The 24076-nt window shown below is 41.2% G+C and overlaps 1 protein-coding gene across 4 annotated transcripts in view; it reads left to right on the top strand.

Annotated features, from left to right (window-relative positions):
* Positions 1-24076, top strand: part of LOC131473966 (arginyl-tRNA--protein transferase 1) — a 48329-nt gene that overhangs the window by 14278 nt on the left and 9975 nt on the right. For all 4 annotated transcript variants that reach the window (XM_058651621.1, XM_058651623.1, XM_058651622.1 and 1 more), the window contains 3 exons: positions 1935-1967; positions 10157-10338; positions 14013-14112. In XM_058651621.1, the coding sequence (XP_058507604.1) occupies positions 1935-1967; positions 10157-10338; positions 14013-14112 (315 nt within the window). The remainder of the gene's footprint in view (positions 1-1934; positions 1968-10156; positions 10339-14012; positions 14113-24076) is intronic.

Here is a 24076-nt window from a genome sequence, read left to right as displayed (position 1 = left end):
GGATAATTGTCGTCTAAATGCCTTTGTGCCTGTGACAGTATGCCTGCACATTAGTGTGCAGTGATTACCTAGAAACCCCCCTGGTCAGGGCTTGGTACAGAATAGGATGAGGAACTTATCGTGACACACACGCGTCCAAGTTCACACACTTGTAGACAACTTGTCTTACTGAATAACAAATAACATGTAGACTCTCAGCTCCACACACTGCAGCTAGTGTCATAGCGTGGCCCCTATAAATGATCTCATCTAATAACTGCAGCTGTTGTTCTGTTGGTAATCCATTCATTTATTTTTTTTGTGAGTTTAAACAAAAGTTTCATTTGTGCCCTTCAGCGATTATTGCACATTGGGAAACTTTGCTGATGGTAATTTGTTGACTGGCAAAGTGGTAGCCGCTGCAGTATTAAGAGTGGAAAATTACACCTCACTGGCGGCATCGTACTGGTGGGGAAGCTGATCACAATGTTTTCGCATGAGCAAAGAAAAATTGGTCAATGGAAGTGTGAATTTTGTGCAAAATCCTTTTTTTTTTTTACCTTCAGTTGGTGATGTCATTTTGATACTTAAATGAAATGAAATGTATGGAGGAACTTGCATGCACTAAATTTAAAGTTTGACAGTTAGTCGTAGGCTCAGGCAATGTAGCTTATGAGTGGGGACTGATGTCTGAGAAGCATGTGTGTTGCATCTTGTTTTAGAATTCAGTACAACAGGAGTACATTTCTTCACTTGATCCTTATATTAGTAAATCTGTTTATTTTGTTACTTTAATATATGACTGACAAAAATCCAATTCTAAACCCAAAAAGCAGTGAAAAACTGTGTGGGTCTTTGTCTCAAGCAAAGATTAAATAGAAACGACTAATAACGGTGCATCATTCTTCACCTCATCTTTGCCAATGCAACTCCAGAGTTGGAAGACACCGTATTAGTGTCACCGACACACGTCAGCTGTGGCAGACAACTGTAGAAACACAAACTCTTCTGGATGAGCTCAGGCTATTGGCAGGATTTTGAGTTGCACCTAAGCCAGGACTGTCCCTCCCAGTAAACCATGCCGTCAGCAGTAATTGCTATTACTAGCTGTACTTTGGGCTATGTAAAAACACTAAGTGTCATTATGTAAGCTAATTTATAACTTTGTTATAATTTACAGTCCTTTATTATTATTTACCCTCTCAGTCCTGACTGAAGCCTTTCAGTTCCATGTTTATGATGCTTTGGTGGAATTCTAGACTCCTGTTCTGTTCCCAAGACCACCGTTTAGTTGAATGTAGCAAATATGGTTGAAATTTATAGCGTTTCCTTTTGAAATATGAACCTGAAACTGTGCTGTGTTTGCATGAGGGTGAGACTGACGAAGCAAAGCTGTCCATCACTGCTCCACTATGGCAATTGTCCGTTTCTCATGAAAGACTTTTTGTGGTCGTAAACAAACCATGGACGCATGCTATGTTTGTCTGATTGATCAGCACGTCTGTAAACACACTGCTCTCAACCGTGGTGCTTAATAAGAAGGAAAGCACGAAAGAGTAGAGAGGAGGGAAGATTTAGTGTTTCTAAAAAACATAATGTTCGCCAGTAATTGATAACTGATGTGTATTTTAAAAGTGTTTTAAGAGATAGACTATTTTGACATCAGTGATTCTGCCTGCTTAAGCTGTCACTATGTCAGCCTCCGTTGATAGGATAAACGTTTTCATTTGTGTAAGTATAGTCCTCCGATTTGATGCCCCTTTGTGAATGGGAGGCTGCATTTGATATGTGACACCTTAGTCAGATGAAAATGGGGAGGGATAAACTATGCAGGACAGCAGTGGAGAAATGTATGGTTTTCATTTGTGCCTTTGCAAAAAAGTTGGTGACCCAGAGAACTAACCGTTTTTCTCTCTGCTCCCACTCCCGCACCCCTGCTCCTTATCCCCCCACAGTTCCGGAGATTTCTCTGTGATTCACCACTAGAGGTATGTATTTCCTTTGGCCCGCTGACAGTTTAATAAAACATCTTTTAAAATCTATTTTCATCCATATGTATTACCTGTAATGGTTTGCCCCAACAAAGGGAAGGTTACTGTGGGGAAATTGCTGTCATAGATGATAATGGTTTTGAAAAATTGTCCAGGCATTTCAGCATTTATTTGTTCATCAAATGTGCTTACAGGGAACAAGTCTCTTAAGGGTTCATCCACCTGGATTGGGAAGGGGCTTAGAGGAATTCAGGAGGGTGGTTTTGTTTAATATTGGAGCAGTTTTAATTTAGTCACCTTGAAGTCAAATAGTGAGGAAAATTATGAAATATGGTGTTCAGGTTGTATTTGTCTGTAGACCAGCTTCCTCTTCTTGCATTCCCTGACACAATAGGAAACAATACTGCTCTTCACTGTGTGGTGTGGTTCAGATTACAGGCTAATGAGGCAGCTAATGTCCACAAAGTATGTATGGCCATTGGCCTATTTTGCAAGAAATGATGCACAGCTCCAGCACTGCTCCCATTCCCAAACCAAGATTTAATTGGTACACACAATTACACTGAAAATAAGTCGGTTACCAATGGAAAAAAAACAAAAAACAACTTGATTTTGTATTAGTGGGCGTGTCACTGTAAATTGTAGAGGACTAAGAAAGGACAACATGCCAGTGGGTGGTTAGCGCTGTTGCTTTTGCAGCAAATAGACCCGGGTTCACGACACAGTTAGAACAAGAGCCTTGCAATGGGTTTTCTCCCAGTCCAAAAACATGCTGAGGTTAATTGGACACTCTAAATTGACCATAGGTGTGAGAGTGAATGGCTGTTTGCCTCTGTGCGATGGACTGGCGACCTGTCCGGGTCTTTTTCCCTACGTCAGCCTTGATGATGTAGGGTGGTGGAACTTTGATTCTACTTAGCTGGTGTGAAAGCAAGAATGGGAACTGTGCCAGTGTGAAAGCACTGTGACAGACATGTAAGTGCAGCCAGGCATCTCTGAGCAGGCCTCGTGCTTCCACCTTCAGAGGCACCAATGAACAAGTTGGGTCAGCACATTAAAGTCAGGATGGGCACTTATAACAGCCACATTAGTAGGATTGAGGTCCAAGAGGACACACAAACACAGTGACTCAGTGCTGCCCTGTAGGCCTTTACTAACGAACATCATTAGTGTTTATAGGAAACAAGCTTTTATCACCTCATCAAGGCTGGCGTCCAGGCACAGCAAATTACACAGGTTTGCTCATATACACATGTCTACACACGTACAGTCAGTGGCTCACTGCTTGCTTATCTTCCTGCCTTCACTTTCCACTTTTTTCAGACTCGTTCAGGGGCCATCTTCATTCGCACGGCTTCCTCTCTCTCAACTTTGTTTTATTTCTTTAACGGATCTCTCTCAGTCCTCTCCAAATCCTCTCCATTTCAGCGTTATTATTCGTGGCTTTCTGAGCTACCTCTGCGTGTTGGACTCCATCTGTCTCCAATCACAGTGCTATTAAAATACACATACACAGACACTCACCACATGGGCTTGCATATAGTGTGGTTCATCGGATCACATGTGAGCCTGCGTTTGTATAAATGTATGCAAACAGCATACTCACAAATTCAACTGCAGCTAATTAAGACTCAGTTTACCCCACTTTGTTTGTTTGTTGCTCTGCTCTATTTTGCCAAAATTGCAGAGGATTCATGCTAAAACTCTGGGATAATTAAAATCAACTGCCAAGCGTTCCTGTTTTTTTTTTAAATACATTTACACAAACAAACAGATGTAAAAACACATTTGTACTCTCGTATAAACAGTGGCACATTGGTTCCTGCAAACATGACGAGCAGCAGTCATGCAGGTACCTCTCCTAGCTCTGACCTTGGTGAGGTCAAGAAAGTTAGTTTTATGGGCTGTGTGAGGTTTATGCACTCATTCTGTTTCTATTTATTTTGCTTTACAGCCCTCTAATGTGCCAAACCAAGGGGCAAACACTCAATATTGGGGTGTTCACCATTTAGTCATCCACTTTTTTTTATGGACCAAAGCCCTTGGCCACACCTCTAAAACTGAAGAAGAAGAATTTCAATGTTGTTCAGTAACAGAAGAACACCTCAGCAGGGAATGCATAGGGGAATGCACACCTGACATACCATAGCAGTGAACACACATAACTAAAAGTAAATGCCTCATGTCATGTGTAAGCCAAAAACAAAAAGGTCCACATACTAAATCTATTGTGAAACAAAAGTTATGTGAATATTAATATATAAATATTCATTCAGTGACCAAACAATCATAGGTAAAATTAGTAAGTGCAAATAACAGGTGCTAATAATGTGAGCTGTACTGAGCTGTCACGTCTTGATCTAATTGCTTGTATGTGTACATTAGAGCTGCAACTAACGATTATTTTCATAATCGATTAATCTGTCAATTATTTTCTCGATTAATCGTTTGGTCCATAAAATATCACAGAACCTTTAAAAATGTTGATCGGTGTTCGTCAAACCTGGAAATGATGATGTTCGTAAATGTCTTGCTTTGTCCACAAACCTAAATTTTTAACTTTTAATGATTTCTTTGTTATCCAGAGCAAAGAAATAAAGAAAATGCTCACATTTAAGAAGCTTAAACAATCGGAAATCTCTTTAATCGATTATCAAAATAGTTGTCGATTAATTTAGTAATCGATTAATAGTTTCAGCTCTAGTGTACGTGCACATTTGTGATTGAAATAAGCACGTTAATGTGAATGTGAAAGTCATTTTGCTGTTCAGCCAGAATCATAACCCTACAGTTGTTGCCTATAGCAGATTATATCCAGAGTTTAGGTTAGCAGGAAATAACGCTGCAACATGGTAAATAATCCTTAAAAATATATAAATTTCGACCCAAAACCAATTAATAACAGCTGAGGAATTAATATACTAATGCAGTGGATACATTCAAACTTTGTCAACACAAGCCAAACCCTCTCCAGTCTCATATAGCAAAAGGATGTTCAAAACAGACAATAATCAGCTGCTTTGTGTTTCTTCAACACACTGAAATAAATTATTTACATAATTATAACAGCATCCTGTAAATGTGTGTAATACTAAGACTAGATATAAGTATACAATCAGTCATTGCTTATTAAACTTCAAAACCCAAGCTGTTACTCCTTGCATTATTGCTATGGGGCTACTAAGAGTCTCAAAGTATAAATATACTGTACCCTGTTTCGGACAGCTTTACAAAATAACTTTTCCTGATTTAGTGAAAGTCTATCCAAATGTCTCTCTTTGCCGGCTGAAATAAACATGGCGCACATCACCTCTCCACTTAGTCAAGTTAAGTACTCTGCTCTCGTGGCCGTGTATTTGGCCATATGAGAGCGATTTGGGGCTGCAGGGGAAAATCTGGGGTGGTTTGATGTGATGCAGAGAATGTTTAGATTGTTGTCACAGTGGCGAGGACACAACCATTAGGCTGTCGTGTGAGGTGATGCACAGGTCAGTCAGAGTAGATTAGCCTTGAACACAGCATGAACTTCGAACAATCATACAAACTAATTCAGTCAGCTATTATTTCTATTGCACCGGCATTTGTATTTAGAGGGTTTTACCTCAGCGTTTATACTTGATTTGGAGAAGGAATGAAAAATCTCTCTTATACACACCGTTCATATTGCGGTCTTTCCTTGTACTTACAACCTCTAAATGACGCCAAGGGGCCTCTGACAAAGCCTCCAGTGTTTCAGGGGCCACTGGTGCCAAGAAATAACAGGCTGCCTGCTTACACAGACTGACAGTTTCCCCAAACTCAAACACACACACACACACGCGCGCATGCACACTCGCACACGCCCAATGCAGTTCTACCACCAGATGCCTGCCTCCATAAATAAATGGGTTCGTTTTTTTTTCATGATTATTCCAGTCTTTTAGTTTAGTTGAATTTAGTTTAAAGCTTTTCAATAATTACATTTAAATAATTTTCCATGACTTCACTGAGTTGACTAATTCTAAAATGTTTCTGTAATGTGGAGCATCATGGGTGGGGAATCTATTTCAGTATTTATAATATCCTTTATGGACCATACTAAATTATTCTAATCTAACGAGTGCACCATTATCCAATAAAATAGCTGGAGCTTCTTCTCTTTTGCAAGGTGCCTAATGTCAAATGTTAGAGACGGTAGTGCTACTTATTTCTGGTTTCTCAGTTCTTCTTTCTCAGAGATCCGATTTTTTCCAAGGCTGATTCATACGGGGGTGGTTATGAATGCGATTCTGACTGGATTTCTACAAATCCGTTTCCATCTGAATGTCTCTGTAGCTCACGTATGATTTCAAAGTGTCTTCTGAGTCACTCGCAGCGCAACAAGACAGAAGTTATTAAACGAGCGACACGGTAGAAGACTGTAGTTTAAAAAATGAGATAAAAGCATGGAATCATCAAAGCAATGTTTTTAAGGAGCTACTCCTATCAGTCGGTTGTTCCAAATAGAAATGCAAATTTCAGTTAAGGTCTCCTCATGATTTGAAAGTCCTCACATCTATAACAGTTTATAGAGCTCACCTTTTGGGAGGTTGTTCGAGTTCGGCAATGCTTTGAAGTGCAATGCTTTTGCGGCTTATGCTATCACTATGTCCTCATCATTCTCTGCATATTTTTATTTTATTTATTTATTTATTTCGGTCATGACATTTAGATCACTCATCACATAACATTGCAGTTCACACAATATACATAACCGAAAGGGAAAGCGGGAGAAGCAAAGCTTAACCAGTCCCGCCCCATTATCATCATACATTTCATTTCTTTTTTTTTTTATTTTGCTTATTTTTTTTTTTTTTTTTTTTTTTTAATGACATTTTGACAAAGAAAACATGTTTCAGCATCCGGTAGCACTCAGAGATATAGTCTAGCTCTAGACAGTCAACTCAGACTCCATGTGTGTATGTACATGTGTCCATGGTGTTCCATCGCGCCGTTGCACCGTTTCCCCCAGTGTCTACAAATTTCTGTCTCTGACCTTTGTCATACTTCTTTCTGTGTCAGTCTGTATCGATTAATAGTCATCTCTACATACTTCTTTTTAAATACACTCAGTTTTGCTGATTTTTTCATCTCCTCATCCAGATTGTTCCACTGTCTGACCCCCGTGACCGATACAGTAAAGGATTTTAATGTAGTTCTTACCCTTCTCTGCCTAAACCTCATGTTCCCTCTTAGATTGTGTCCCTCCCCTCTGTTCAGGAATAATGTCTGTAGATTGTGAGGGAGGTTTTTGTTGGCAGCCCTATAAATCATCTGTACTGTGCGGTATTTTATTAAGTCATAGAATTTGAGTATTTTTGATTTGGTAAATAGTTGATTTGTATGTTCTCTGTAACTGGCATGATGTAGGATTCTCAAGGCTCTTTTTTGGAGTATAAACAGGGGATAAGTAGTGGTTTTGTAAGTGTGTCCCCAGACCTCTGCGCAGTATTGTAGGTGTGGAGAGACTAGTGCGCAGTACAACAAGTACAGTGCCTTTTGGTTTAATAGTTTTTGTGCCCTCCAAAGTATGGACACACTCCTGGCCAGCTTGCCTTTTAACTGTTTGGTGTGTGGCTTCCAACTTAACATGTCATCAATAATCACTCCCAGCACTTTGTACTCTTTAACCCTTTCGATGTCCACTCCATTAACTTGTATGTTAATACTAGTCTTACATCCTTTTTTCCCATACAGCATATATTTAGTTTTCTCTAGATTTAGAGATAGTTTATTTATATTAAACCACACATGTAGCTTGGCCATTTCATTATTGACTGTTTCCACTAATTGGTTTAGGTCTTCCCCCGAACAGAAAATATTAGTATCATCTGCAAATAATGTTAATTTCAGAATATTGGATACCTTGCATATGTCATTAATGTATAGTATAAACAGTTTAGGGCCGAGCACTGATCCTTGTGGAACCCCACAAATTATGTCCAAGCAAGTCGATGTGCAATCTCCCATCTTAACATATTGAGATCTGTTGTGAAGATAACTCTTGACCCATTCCAGTGCTATGCCTCTTATACCGTATCTCTCCAGTTTAGCTATCAAAATATCATGGTTGATGGTGTCAAATGCCTTTTTCAGGTCTATGAATATTCCTATTGAATGTAATTTTTGATCAATGGCGTCAGTAATGGTTTCCACAGACTCAGTTAAAGCTAGAGCCGTCGAGTGGTTTCTTCTGAATCCATATTGGCTATCATATAGCAGATTGTGTTTGTTAATGAAGTTGTCTAGCCTTTCGTTAAATAGTTTCTCCAAAATTTTTGACAATTGTGGTAGTATTGAGACTGGTCTGTAATTTGTGAATTCATGTATGTCACCTTTCTTAAACAATGGCACTACTTTCGCCACTTTCATTTTGGTGGGAAATGTCCCAGTTTGAAATGACAGGTTGCAGATGTGTGTTAAGGGTGAAACGATTTCAACTATTACTTTCTTAATTAGCTTCATGTCGAGGTCGTCAACATCCGTGGATGTTTTTGCTACACATTTGTTGACCAGGTGTGTAATCTCTCTGTCCTTCACTGGGGTGAGAAACATTGTGCTTAGGTTTCTGTCTCTGTCCTTATCAAAGTGGTCCCAGTGAAGGAGTGAGTCAGGAATGTTCTTTGCCAAATTCGGCCCCACATTGACGAAAAATTCATTAAATCTTTCTGCTATGATTTCTTTGTTATCTTCCTTAGTGTTTTTGTCCTTGAAGTAGAGAGGATAGCTAGGTTTGGTGTTATTGCTTTTGATCACATCATTTAGAATGTCCCATAGTTTTTTAGTATAGCTCATGTTTTCTGCCAGCAGATTACTGTAGTATTCTTTTTTGCAGTCCTTTAGGATGCTATTTAGTTTGTTCCTATATTGCATATTATTCATACATAAACTTGTCTTTACAGTAGGCATGTTGGTTGTCAGTAACAACACTTAACCTTAACATGTTCACCCTGACTGTGACCTAGACAGGGCAGAGCCAGAAGAAGACATGTTATTCTGATATTTTCTAAAAGCCATAGCTTTCTTTTTGTATTTCTGAGTAGAACATTTTGTATTTATGAATTTTCTGTCTTGCAGGCCGCATGTGGCCCGCATGCCAGACGCCCCCCTCCCCACATTTACACTATGTAATCATCCCTTCCAAACCAATTAAACACACGCTCTATTAAAAAATACATAAATGGACTTTAGTATACATTGTGGCAGACATTTAATTGCGCCTGGGTGTCCAAGGGCCTGAGCTTGAGGGATATAATTCTATTTTTACTTCCACCTCAACGTAAAAAAAATGTATATGGTGCAGCGGAGGAATGTGGCACGCAGTGTCCTCTCTGCTGCCCACTCCTCTGGGGTCACAGAGCTCTTGGTTTTGGTCGGAGTGTGGGCACAGTGTGAGGTAGTTCACTTTGTGTTGTGATAACTAGCAAACGCCTCCACTATTTAACTGGGTCCAGATGATTGTTGGGTAAGGTGGAGGATCCTGTTACACACACACACTAGGTTAATATGACTTTTAACCCTATCCCCAAGCCTCCCATCTTAACCTTCTTGACATGAAAACAGTGAAGCTACTTTATTGAAAAACCCAGCATGCAAATCTATATGAGAAACTCAATGTGTGTCAAACACGCAGCTGTTTTATTAATGGGGGTTCAGACTAGAGGTGCACACCTCTCCACCCACATTCTTTCATGCCGCATGGAGAGACCAGATAGACTTATATGGGAGAAAGCTTGGCAATACCTCACCACCGCCTGATGAAATGGATTCTGCTCATGCAGGGTCTTTTATTAAAAACTCATTCCCTGGAGTGTTTCTGTGGCCAATTCCTCCGACCCCCAAACACCACCCTGCTCCTTCTCTCGCAGCACATTTGGGAGCCATTAGCAGGCTGAACGTGAGGCTACTGTACACCCCCACACACATAGTGTAAATCCTGGCAGGGAGAAGTCTGTGTTATAATACACCACCATACAGGTGTGTGTGTGTGTGTATAAGAAACACGATCTGAGCAAAAAGTGAAAACAGCCCTTTTAAATGTACTTTCACATTCCACAATGATTTTTATGTTTTTAAATACAACCTGTGTACCACACAAGAATGTTATTATTATTTTGATGACTGACCGCTTTCTCTTACTATTTTCTTTACACTTTTCCTCTCCCCAGGCAGAATATTCTCCAGATGGGCCCGAGGTGGGATATGGCTCCTTTCATCAGCAATACTGGCTGGATGACCGCATTGTCGCTGTGGGAGTGATAGATATCTTGCCTACCTGTGTGTCCTCTGTTTACCTGTACTACAACCCAGAATTTGCCTCTCTGTCTCTGGGCTCCTACTCTGCTCTCAGGTTGGTTCCAAGACATGGACAACATCATCCTCCCACTGTTGTTTTAAAAGCCTTCTTATCGTTCTCTTAAATTCATTAGATTGTGGTGGAGATGAGAAGAATCCCCTCTGGCACATTAGGGAGCATGTTAGTGTTTGTGTGTCATAAAACCTGGACCAGATTTTGTTTTGCTTATACATCCTCTGTGTGCTTTCTGTCACATAGAGGTTTTAATTTGATCTGATTTAGCCCTGACTATTTTTTGCTACAGATTTCTCGTCAGATGTTCGTTGAGTTAGTTGTAAGCCAGTGAAACCTCAGAAATGGCAATTACTCACGGTAAATTATCTGTCTTAAAAGAAAGAGAATAATTATTTGTCAGATGTAACATGTATGCTCCTTTCAGGAAATGAACTGCTATGCTTCTTGTTGTTTATCACTCCCTTCTTTATCTAATTTTCTAATTTCTTTCTTCTTGCTCCCTTTTCATTCCTTCACATTTGCCCTCCTCATAACCTGCTCTGTCTCCCACTCTTGATCTTTTCAGCCCCTCCCAAATTTTATTTTCCCTTAGAACTGTATACTTTAAGTGCCATAATGCTGTAGGTTGGGAAACATACCTCCTTCCTTACACGTGATTGTTTGAGGCAGGGGTCTGTTTGTGGTTCGGCTGACGACAGTTTTCTCTGCCAAGATGAAATAAGAGAACCGACAGACACGCATACATTGCAGGCACACGCATTATCTGCCGTTTCCTGCAAAAAGTAACCCAATAATGAAAGTGTTTCTACACAGATGTGTGAGACTGAGAGATTCAAGTTCTATGCGCGCAGGCATTAGTATGCGAGGTGCGACTGCTCCTTCACGTCCATCACACACACTGGGTCAGCCTGGCCGTTAAAACAGACAGGCTGTGCTCATACAGAGAGAAAACCCCAGCCATCATAAGCACATATTTGGCCATCACTTATTGTTTTAAGAGTGGCTCCAAGAGTAACACGGTGTGCTTGGTGTGTGGAGGAGGCCTTGGAGATAGAAGCGGGAATGTTGACAGACACCAAACCCCAGGCCTTTGATCAGGTCTGGACACTCCCCTCCTTGACCTAGCTGAATCTCTCCATCTTATTGTACGTAATACATTGTGGACAGCACACACACTGCATGTTTAAATAAGTGTGTGAATATTTATTCACATCAAGTCAAAATTGATTGAAACTTTGGTTCTGCAATTGTATACACTTAAAGTTTTATTGGCAATATAACGGTGGACCAGTTTGTATCTGCTGTTGCCCTTTCCTGATAGTTTCTCAGATCAAAAGTTCAAAAACAAGTTGCTGGAAGTAGGAACAAAGCCGACATGAACTGCTGCTGTGAGGAAGACGCATTTTCTCGTGTAGCAGCTTTGTGACACACACACACACACAGAGGAAGAGAGATTTTCTATTATGAGGATTCAGAGGAAACTTTCTGTGGGTGCTTTGTGGCATTTTCAGCCAAAGCATAGAACTAAAAAGATGAACACAGGGCTGAGTAAATTCTGACTTCCATGCATCAGTGTGTGTGTGTGTATAGGTGTGATTCAGCTGGAGAAACAGGAGAGGGGGGTGTTGAGAAATGTCTTATAGGAGTGAAGCTGCTGCTTCCACAGGCACTGAGGAGAAAAGTAGGAGGAGACGAATAAAAAGAGGCACATTATGAGGTGCCTGAGGCACAGTGAAGGAAACACAGCTGGTGTCCAACCTGGATCACTTTCTTATGCGGATCCCCTGATTATGTTGTGTTGTTCTTTTTTAAAATTGCATCTAATCCAATATTTTTTGGATTAGATTTGTGTGTGTTCAAGTGTAGACTTAAGGCATCAGCAAAATCTACTCAGACAAACTGTAGCAGATTAAAACAGCATCTTTTTGAAACCCAAAGTTCTTCTACATGGGTTTTTGTTGCATGCTCTCATATCACGGATTGGAACGGCAGGCTACTGTTTTCGTTCATTTTGTGTGCTTTCCTTTTAAATCCACTTTATTTGTGACTTTTAGGGGGAAAAAACAGAAACACACAATAACACATATGCAAGTACCATTAAGGAAAATATTAAATATCATATCAAAACACCCAGTTGTCAGTCCTATATTTTTGACCACTGCTTTGCTGAGAAACAAATGAGGAATTTTAAATAGGTTCTGATTGGATAAGCCTTTGTATAGCTATTACTTTTTCATCAAAAAGCCAAAATTGTCCCCAACTTAATTCTGCAGACTAACTTGGGACATCCCCATCCCAGAGTACATACATGTTTGATTTTCATAACAAACTACTCTTGACTTTGCTTCCCATCATTGTTTCTCCTTGTTTTACGTGAAACTAATCAACAGTATTTCTGTAATGTTTGGTAATGAAACAGCTCTGCGTGCATGCGAGGCTGCAGTGAGCACCTCCCGTGTTGTGGGCCCTTTGTGTCTGGGTGTGCATGTGTATGCACATCAGTATGAGTGAAGCTGTGCAGGAGCAGAGGCCTTGATAATTGGCTTGTGCTTGAGTGTCAGATGGCTGAAGAGTGGATAATGGCGGACTCAAGCTGCTGCAATGGAGGTTGGGGTGTGAAGGCTTCAAATGAGGGGGGCACAGGGCTTTTTGTGAATGAGCCCCTTGCCTCTCTTGACCCCCCTTTCCCAATTCAGGCCTGCGGGGCCCTATTGTGGAGAGGGGATGGGAACCCAGGAACCTGGCAGCAAGTGGGTGACCTTCTAGCACCTCACTCTAGCTGCCTCTCCTCTCTCCCCCTTTCTCTTTTTTGACCCTCCTCTTTTATATTCTCCTCCTGCTCTCTCTCCCACTTCTCCCCCTCCCTGGCTTGGCCTGCTTTGTCCCATGTCTTATTTCTCAGTGCATCTATTTTATTTTAAGGCCTCTTTCTCTCTCTCTTAGCCATTGTGAGAAAGGGAATTCTCCCCCCTTCATTTAAGTGGGTGAAACACAGAGGGGTGGAAGGAAGAGTGAAACAAAAAGCGAGAATAGAGAAGAGCTGGAATTTAGTTATGGAATCGTGAAGGAAATGGTGGAGGGAAAGGGGAAAATAGGCTTTTACTAAAAGGATGCAATTAAGGAAGAGACTATTGGGGAAAAATAAAGCAGGTTAGACATTTACTGTATTTGAAGACGGTATATAAATCTTCCGAGCTCTAAATCTTTATTTTACATGCTCTCCCCCTTTTTTCACCCCCCACCTTCTTTTCTGCCCAAGAGCTCAATGCCGGTAGAGAAGGCAGTTGTTTTTGTGTAATGAAATGAGACCAAGAAAAGCTGCTTTTTTGAGTTACCTCCCCGGGTTGGGCATTGAGCTGCTAGTGCCCAGTTAATTTCTTACTAGCCTCATTTACACTTACAATATTGTTGTATTAGTTATTATATTCTATATAACTCTTTAGAAGCAAAATCAACATTGTGCAGTTAGTTTAATTAATGTAAACATGATCGCAAATGCAATGCATGACAATTCACCATTACAAATTAAGACCACAGTGCACTACAGTTGGTCTCCACTCGGGATTTGTAAACACAGAGAAAAGGTTGCTGGAGTGAAATGTCAAGAAATAAACACCAGTCAGCAAGTGTTTGTGCTGTTTCTGGACAAAAGAAATGTGTGCTCTTTTAGGATTTCCTCACTGACGAGATGTTTTGCTGTGTTTTCAACACAGGGAGATTGCTTTCACACGGCAGCTGCAGAAACAGTCCCCCAAGCTGGCGTACTACTACCTGGGCTTTTACATTCACTCCTGTCCCAAGATGCGGTACAAGGTATCCATTGTCTTCAAAACGTTTCTTATGTTTGCAATTTTATACAAACAGCATCTCCATAGCTCTGATGACATGCTATTTATTATTATTAATAATAATAATAATAATAATAATAATAATAATAAGTGATACATTTAATTGTGTACATAATTTGTTCTTTGATAAAAATTTGTTTTCAACATAAAATATATATACATATATATGTTTTACTTTACATCATTTCAGTAGTGTATTTTATCTAACTTTTTAAAAAAATTACCTTTGCAGCTTTACATGATCCTTACTAAACTGCTATGTTGGTGTACATCATTAACAGTGTGAGATTTCCATGCTTCGGTTATAATATTTCACGGAAAGTCCCTCCACTCCCCAAACTTTCACAGTGATATATGACATTTTGATGTGCAAGCCCATATTTGTCTAATGTCTCACACTGAGCATGTCTTTCACATCATCTCTGTACGAGAAAGGATCTGTTCTGTACTGTGTTGTCAGTTGAAGAGGAAGGACAGTAAAGCTATGAAGTTTAACTGTACTATTCTCTCAATCCACCCCCTTCACACAGACTTAGTCCTCATCTCTTAAACCAGTGAGAGACATAGTTTGTGCCTCTTGATTACTTTTTCATAGCGCTATCTGACCAACTGTCCCTCTGTAGGAAGAGGGAGATCCTCCTCTTCCCTGTTTGTGCTCTCATGTTTGTTATTATACTGGCAAAGGCACATTAATCCCGGCTTTTTCCCTTCACTTTTCACATAATACAGTTTGTAGTTTTGCTGTCCTTACCCGTATAATATGGGGTTAAGGTTAAATGGTATTCCTTAAAGATAAACTTTCGGTCACAGTTTAAAGGTTAATCAAGGATACCTTGTCAGAGATCCGTTGGCCCTGTTGAAACGAGATAAGCATAAAAATGCATCATGTAATCAAATGCATATGGAGAAGTTATTGCACTGCAGATTCAGATGCAGGAAACCTGAAGTTAAGAGTGGTAAAAACCAGACAAAGTTGATGATGGAGGGCATTTCAGTATTGGAAGAGTGTGTGAGAGGGAGAAAAGGGATAGAGGGGAGGTACAGGCGGGGAAGAGCGGACAGGGCTGCTGAAGACATTAAAGGTTGAGAGAGAGGTCACACTTGCAATGTCAGCCCAACAGCAGACATACTCATAAGCACAAATATTTGTGCATCTTTACACAATTACAGTTGTTTTACTGTGGAGGCCACTTCTCACAAACATGTTCACACCGGACTCTGCATAAAGACAATGACCGAAAGCGAGTTCATTGTATTTGTCAAGATTTACGATTCATCCTTTCATTCTCTCATTCATTTACTAATTCCTCTCCTGCTCTGTTATTCCATGTCAATCTTCACAGGACCTGTTTTGTATCCATGGGAATTTGATGTCTTATTGGGGATTATGGCAGAGAGCCACATCTTTTTATCCATTTACATCTTGTTTTTGGTGTTATTGGTGAATATTGCTCGGCCCGTTTTCTTGTTTGAAAGCCTGTGTATGGAATGCATTGTGTGTTTGTTCTTTTTATATGTCTGTGTGTTGAATCTTGATCGTGCTGTTTGTCTGAGAAAATCGTTGCCACAGCACCTAACCTCCCTCCACTGGTATTTACTCCTCAACCCCCCATATCTGTTATTGAGTATTTGCCATCACAGTGTCTTGTTCACAGCCTCCCCACTTCTTCCTATTTTACTCATTTGGAGCAACACAGAACAAGGGTGAGAAGGTTGCCCAGTTCCCACCTTTGGGCTCTCACACTCCCATAGAAACACACCCGCGCTCAAACACACTCTCAGCACATGCACAGTGTCCCACTCCATTGTCTGATTTGCATATGAGCCAGAGTAGTTAATTAATGCACAGACATACTGTGGAATTGTTCGTTTTCAAGATGGGGAGCCTCTAAATTCTGCTGTTATTGTGTTGGGGGGGGGGGGGGGGGGGGGGGTTGCCTCTTCAAAGACCAAGACACCAATGCTTACACCCTGTTGGACACCACTCAAAACACCTTCAACACTACTCCCACTCTCCATTTTATCCATCTGCTCCTGCCTTCTCACTTGCCACTTCTTTGGAACGCACTGTACCCATCTCTTGCTAAAACTATGTCCACACTATTGTGGATACCTTAAAAACAAAAACAAACCCCTCTTTTCAGACTTTCTTTGCACATTTAGAAGGTGCTTTTCACACAAAAACCTTTAAATATTTCCTATTTGGAAATATTTGAAAATAGACACACTGTGATGTCTGTGGTTAAATATGAAAAATAAACTAAATTTGAATCACTCTTATTTCTGATTATTGGCTTATAAACTCTGAGAACAAGTGTTCGAAGAAATTGTGTATAATGACCCGATTTTTGACATGACCTGATTTTCAGTTGAAGCTGAAAAGGCCAACTAAAATAGTATACTAACACAAACAACTCACAAAAACCAGTTTAGAATTTCATGCAATTGTTCATACGGTAATCTCAGTCCCTGAGGAGCAATAGAACTGCACTGTTTATGTAACTGATACTATTTGCATTGTGAAAGGCATTTTATGGTGACTCCCTATAATGTTCATAGGCGTACTTAAGAGTTTTTTTAAAAAGTTGTAGTCAGGTTACACGTTAAGCCACCACCTGAGCTGTTCTTATGTGTTAAGGATTGGACTATGTAAAGGTACAGTCTCAGAGTGGACTGACTATGAATCCTCCAGGTTACATCGCGACATACCCAGGGGGACAGCTCCATGTGCAGTGAGTTGATAATATCTTTTATCAACTCAACGCATTTTCAAAGCCTGGACATGGATCTGAAGAGCTGGATTCCTTAAAGGGTCCTAGAAAACTTGGAGTCCAGCCAAAAACGGGGGACTGCATGGCCAGTGTCAGATCCTCTTCTTTGTTCTCAAAGCTGGGACTGAACGTCCCACAGAGCCTTGCTGGTTTGGCTGGTGGGTTCAGGGTTAGACGTGACATCCTGCCCCTGGCCACAGTCCCTGCTCCTTTGGCCCTCTGATGTTGAGCTGTTGAGAGCAGAAGGTGAAGCTGTTGGAGGCTAAATGAGACCAAAGGTCTTGGCCCTCCTGTCACTCCACCTCGCATGTCTAGCTAAAGGTCATTTGAATGAACTGTCTTAGTGAGACTTTGCGCATTAAAGTGATCAGTTCTCTGGCCTGGTAATATTTTTATAGAATAGACTGACTGTGCTTAGATGTAGACAAACACTGAAAGCGTATATATCAGCTAGTTGAAAGCTAGGGGCTGCCCCAGTGTATACTCCACCATTAAAACCTTTTGCAATAGGCCTACATCTGGATGCAGCCATACTTGACACGATCGGAAGATGATTCCAAGCAGTTTACTCTAAACAATTGAAAAGTGACTTACCTTTCATTTGTTTTCTCACTGTATTTTATTCCCCTGTCCTCCAATATGATATTATACATTTGGGGATGGGATATATGGCTCAAGCCAATTCTTTGTTATTGCTTTTCTAGCAGCCATACTTAGTAATGGTTGACCGAAATATAGTCACAAATGACAATGGTTTGTTTCCTTGGGGTTTAATGTTTCCACTTTTTACTTAGAGAACAAAGAGATCTATTTTGCATGGTAGTGATTTTCCATTTCTTTGTAGAGATGTATGCGAGCACTGGTCTGTGTCAGTTACTTAAGCATAAGTGCTGAATAAGCAGACTTTGATCATAACAAATGAAGCGGCCTCCCACTTGACTTTGCCACTCTGTAGTACCTGGTCCAATAAGAGGAGAGGCTTACACATTCACATGCACACACAAAATTAATAGATTATACTCAGAGAGACAGAATTCCCCGTTTTACATACTTGGTGAGGGAGTCGGAGAGTCACACGAAGAGGCTTTTATTCTTGTTATTAGCATTTACAATGAAAGAATGTCACACTGAACTCAGGAAATTATTGCATTTTCCACTAAGAGGAAGATGAAGAAGTCAGCAAAGTGACCAAGAACAGGAGGAAGAGGACAAATGGAGAGAAAGAAAAAGAGGTGACAAAATGTGTGCCAAATGAGGAAAGGAGGCTAGATGAAAAGGATTATACATTTCTCGGTGGCACTTCACTGACTTTTTAAAAGCTTTTTACAGGCAGCTGCACCTCCGTTCCCTTTCAACCCAACTCCTCCTCACTGACAAACAACAAGCAGTGACTGAGCTGGTCAGTTCTCTATCAACAGCCTGCAGTTTTTTTCAAATTCAGCAGACCTGAAATGAATAGATCCAGGCGTCGGCAGCCAAAAGCATGTTTTGAATTTGATGTTAATTTCACCCTTCTGCTCATATGTGCCTTAATCACTGAGTGCCTGACGGCCTTTCTGTCACCTGCTGAATGAGGTTTAGTTATCACGACATCAATTATGACAAAGTACCGCCCATCTCAGGCATGGCCGCCGGACCTCCTTTTCTCACGGCGTACGCACCTGCAGACAGAAGGTTTTAAAAGTTAGACTTTTATCAATGTTAGGCCTGATCTTTTTCTCACTCACTTCTTTTAAGATTAGCAGAAACTCTTCAACAAAGACAAAAGGCACTTTTCTTTTTGAATTACCATAAGGTCATCAATAACCATATGTTAATTGTAAACCTCTTCTTTAAAAAATAAGTCTCCTCTTCAGGTACGCAGTGGCAGGCTAGGACATGCCAAAAGTCCACAAGCCACAGCTGTCAGGACTCCGCAATCTCCATGCATGTTGTTTTCATTCTAGGGACTCATTCAGACAGAATTGTGTGTGTATGTGTGTGACCTTACATTCTGTGTGTGTCACTTCTACATCTGGGTACATTAAGAGTGACTGTGAGTGAGTTTGAGGCATTTAATGGAGCGTGTTTGCCACAGAGATTAGAGAGTGAACAATGATAATGCACAGCGTCTTTCCTCTCTTGCCTTTTCTGTTTCTTGGAAGTGCTGGAGTTGTTCATGACGGTGTACTATAATGTTTTTGAGTGTTGTTATGCTCTTTGCATACACATTTTAAGTCCCTGATAGATTTTGTTATGTTGTTTTTAAAAGGTTTTCAGTGCATACCATACTGTGGTTTTATGCTTCACAGGTCCAACATGTCTGGGCACAGTACATTCACCTCTTCTTCACTTCTTGTTTCCATTCTCCTTTCAGCAACTGTTAACGAAGCGATCTGCCATAGTGGTTGGGATGAAGGATTGATAGAGGGAGAAGAGATTGGACTAAAAACATGCAGCAGATTTCATTTGGAGATAAAACGTGGCAACACATTTTGTTCATTTATTCTAAAGTTATTAGAGTGCCAGCAGGCAGGAGTGACTCCTGATCCTGTTCCACCAATTGTCATAGTTGCATGCTAAGATGCACTGAGTCATTATGGCAGAGATAGAGGTGGTATAAAGTTACTTAGTGCAGTGTTCCATGTTGGACTAATGGCATCTCTCATGTGTTTACCATCATACTTTGTTTTGTTTAGTTTTTTTACGCCACTTATTATTTTTTCTCTGTTCTTTTCCTTAGATGAAGCAATTGATGACTGCATTTAGCATTTATGCTGATATCATTGCCTTCCAGTAATGTGCCTATCAGAACCAGTGCCCATCAAAATAAAAACAAGTCCATTTTCACCCTCTCTGCCAAAGCATACCCATTTTGTTGCCTGCCAATTCTCTCCCCTCCCCCGATTTAAAAAGGTGCCTTTCTGACAGAAACAGGGTTGTTTGATTTAGCTCGACAGGAGACCACCAACAGTGTGCCTCTCAGCAGAAACATTTGTTTAAAGTTTTTGATTTTTTTTTTAAATTTTTCTTCTCTTTTATGCTTTATCATCTCTTTTTGTTTTCCTTATGTCTTGCCGCAGTTGTGTTTTTAACAAATCATTTACAGGCCACAGCACAGTTGGGGGGGGCAGCCACTGCTTGGCACCCCCTAGCAAGCGTGCTGACAGGGTTAGGATCTGAGGGAACATAGTTCAAAAGGTCAGGTCATATAAGATGCAGTCTCTCTGCTGGTGGAAGGATGGAGCTTGGTGAAGGCTGGTGGCAGGAGGGTGAAAGCAAGGGGGAGGGATGAAGGTCATGCGGGTGAAAATGCAAGTTTAGAGATGGTGTCATGCTGAGCTGATCCAGAGCCCTCTAGCTGCCACTCTGAGGTGTTTGCCTTGCCATTACCTTCCCCACTATTTATTTTCAAATCTGCTGCAGCCACACCACTTTGTCTGAAATGCTTGGCCTCTTCTTGACAAGGGAATGCATTCAAACCTTGGATAAGTACTGCTGGGCCAAATGAGCGTGTATCTTAAATGCAATTAGACGTCGATTCAGCGTGTGGGTGGATGGCCTCTAGTTTGGTCTTACAGTCAGAAGTTTGAGCTGGGGTTTTAAGGCACAGATAAGGGGCTATGGCTCCCACTGCAAGTCAGTAAGCCGTGGTCTGTGTCAGACGGGCGTAACAGCTCGCCTGCCCATAAAGCCAGAGGAGATAAAGAGATAAAAGTACCCAGTCTGTGAGCTGATGCCCATAAAAGTGCTGCCATTGGTTCTCAGAGCTCAGTCGAAATGCGATCCTGTAAAAATATTTTCTCCTCATTAACCTGTCATCCGTGGAGCCGTGACGCATAGCAAGGCAAGGGAGTGCTGGGATAGAGTGGAATGGGTGGAGGGGATTGTGGGGATTGTATAGAGGCCCAAGGGGGAGACTTACCAGCCTGGAAGCTTTATTTGAAGGGCGTTCTGTGGTAATGCGTTGAGTATGGTGAAAAACCCTTGGCTGGCCCCGAGTGTTTAAACAGCAGCAGTTAGCGTAAATCTCCCCAAATGCAGACACCAGACAAATTCAGGGGATACACACACACACACACACACACACACACACACACACACACACACACACACGCATGCATGCATATGTACACAATGCCACAGACTGTGGCGAGAGTGCATCTGTGTGGGCCACTATTCTGACATAATGCTTGTTTGGACATGTCTTTCATCGGTGCTGTCCCTCTGTCCAACCTTCTTGGTTTTTAATGTCATTTGTCAAGCTGCATTTGTTTGTGAGAGCTGTGCTGTTTACATGTGTCCGTCAGCGGCCACTGGCCCCTCAGCCGTGCCCCTACGTCTGGGTAGAATGTGTCTCAACAGACTATATAGGGGATGTATTGTGAGAGATGTATGTTTAAGAGAGAGTACGGATGTAGGGATCAAGGCCTGTGTTTATTGGTTTTCTGCTAAGATTGGTCGACTCTGACCCTGGGTCAGAGTGCTGGCCTGGGCCAGTCTCGTTTAGGCCTGCCTGCCTCTGCGTCAAACTAGGCTTCTTTGTTTTCCCCTTTGAATCCCATCTTGTCCTGGATGAGAACAAGCTGAATAACACACTGCAAAGAGTGCAAAGAGGCCACAAAATGTGACATGGTGACTGCATTTGCCTGTTTGGGTCAAATGTCTGTTTTTCTCTGAGTGCATGATCACCATATGCAATGTTTGACATTATAGCCTATTCAGTATTGTGTTTAGGCTTGACCTACACTATTATAAAGCAAATTTCTATTTGTATTGCATGTTATTTTGCACACTACTGTATCCAAACTACTGTTTGCCAAAGTCCAACATTATTGACCTCATCTGTCTTGGAGCCACTCTGTCTCACACTAGATGGCGTAGATGTTTAGTTGAGCAGCAGTTTATTGTATAAATAGATGGTCTTTCTTTGAGTTATAGTGAGAGAGATGCACAATGCATTTAGATTTTCTGCACAGTGCCTGGCTTGTGCACACACATATAGGGACACATCAGTTTAGGGGAAGGGTGGGTGAAAACGCAACTGGAGATATGAGCAGGAAATCAGCAGCAGATGTTGGTGTAAAGTAATGCAGATGGAGGCAGGGAAACCTTCATACTGCAACAAGTCCACCTCCTTTCTCTTGGTCTGTTCTCCACCAATCCTGAAAAAGAACCAGACTGGAGCACTGACACTGCATTGTGACTGCAAAACAGTGACTAAGTTCATCCAGAAGTCTTCTCGTGTTCTATAATATTGGAAATGGACAGCCCATGGCCGCGTGGAAAGGGAACTTGGCTTGTAACTGGAGGGTTGCCAGTTTGAATTTTCACAGATCAAGGGCCTGGGTACCTCTGAGCAAGGTACCCAATCCCCATTGCTTGCCATTGATTGGGTTAAGTGGACACTCTAAATTGACCCCAGCCACGGGGGTGTGCTCCATATTCTCCCAAGCACAGATAAATGGGAGGGTTGTGTCAGGAAGGGCATCTAGTGTACACTGATCACTGCTGAGAAGCGATGGAGAAGCCGGAGGAAAAAAGAAATGTTATAAAATATAAAGCCCAAAGGAGAAAGTGTAAAAATGATTTAGATATAATGCATTCATTTATCTCAAGCTGAGTTGAATTTTAACCTGTCATCAATTTTGTGGCACATAACGTTATGGTTGATAATAAAAATTGTCTCAACTCTACACAGACCAAAACCTACAGTACCTGTATGACTACTGTCTAATCAGGCAGCAAGGAAGAAAAGAAGCCAGAGGATTTCTTTGGCTGCAGCGAAACACCCCATTTATTTATCAGATTAATTGCTTTTCATATATTTCTCACACATATGTGTGTGTGAGAAAAACAAGGCAAAACAAGGTTGCTTGGTGAAAGAGAGGAAGAAGGTGACAGTTTTGTTTTGAAGAAGATAAGTTGACAATAAAGTTCACTCTGACAGCAGGGCCACTGCTGTGTTTATGAGAGTAAAATGTGTGGCCTGAAAATAGTGAATAATGGTCTGTCACAACGGGACTCTTGAGTGATAATAGATCTTCATTGTGTTGTATAAGTGCATGTCAAACCCTGTGGAGATATGTGTTTATTTATTTCTAATGACAGAGGTTGTGTAATTGTTTACACTGGGGTAGCTTGTTTCTTAAATGAGGTTGAGTCATTTTCCTCTCTGTGTTGTTAAAGTTAGGTTTATTGGGAAATCTCCGCTGTAGAAGATTCCGTTCCTATAAACGGTGACCTCTGCACATTCATGAGCAAAAGCACAGCACTACTGGGTTTGTGTTAGCTTTACAGTTGGCATTTTATGAAGCTTCTCCCCCAATGGGGCCACCATTGTATGCACCTCATGCTTCTTTCCATCTCACATTCCCATCCCAGCTTTGTCTTTCCAAGCACTCCCTCTTCATTCACCACTTCCAGGATCATCTCTCCATACTGACCTGGCCCTCAGACATACTGTGTCCTATTTATTTTAAATGCCATCCCTTTACTCGTCTGCACCTAATTTTCTCTCCTCCCTCCCCGTCTCCCGCTATCTCCATCTCTTTTCTCACACCTCTGATGGCAGCCAAATTCATGTGCTGAAGTTTGGACATTTCCTTCTTTCTCCATTCATTTGTTCACCGTCCATCTCCCTCGCTGTCTCTCTAAACAAGCCCTTTGCGAGGCTGTCACTCATCAACATCAACTCTATATCCGTCCGAACTTGCAAGCATGGAAAGGAGGGAAGGATAGTGATGGATTGGTTTATGTGGGAGGGTTTGGGCATTTAGAAAGGGAGGAATGGAGCGATTGATGAGAGGAGGACCAAGCTTTGGTCTGGAAAGCTTCATTCGGGTTACCTATTTAGTTGCTAGGTATTCCTCAAGTCCACACAATAACATGCACAAGGTACTCACACAATAAACATTACCACACAGCTTTTTGGCCCTTAATATGTCTGCCGGCTGTCACTTCCCGTGGTCTTTTTACACTTCTTTGTACAACTCAACAATGTAAACAACATCCATGTTACTACATTTTTGTCTGAAAATGGCGTTTTCAGACAAAACATGATCTGCGTCTGTGAGTATTTCAGCTCTGTATCAGGACTACTCAGCATCTATAGTAATAGATACTAATGTAAACAGGCAGGAGGCAGATTCTCCCCTCTGCAGTCGTTTGCTTTGTTAC

Source organism: Solea solea, chromosome 15 (assembly GCF_958295425.1).
Source record: "Solea solea chromosome 15, fSolSol10.1, whole genome shotgun sequence".
NCBI classification, from domain to species: Eukaryota; Metazoa; Chordata; class Actinopteri; order Pleuronectiformes; family Soleidae; genus Solea; species Solea solea.
This window is presented reverse-complemented; position numbering and strand designations above follow the sequence as displayed.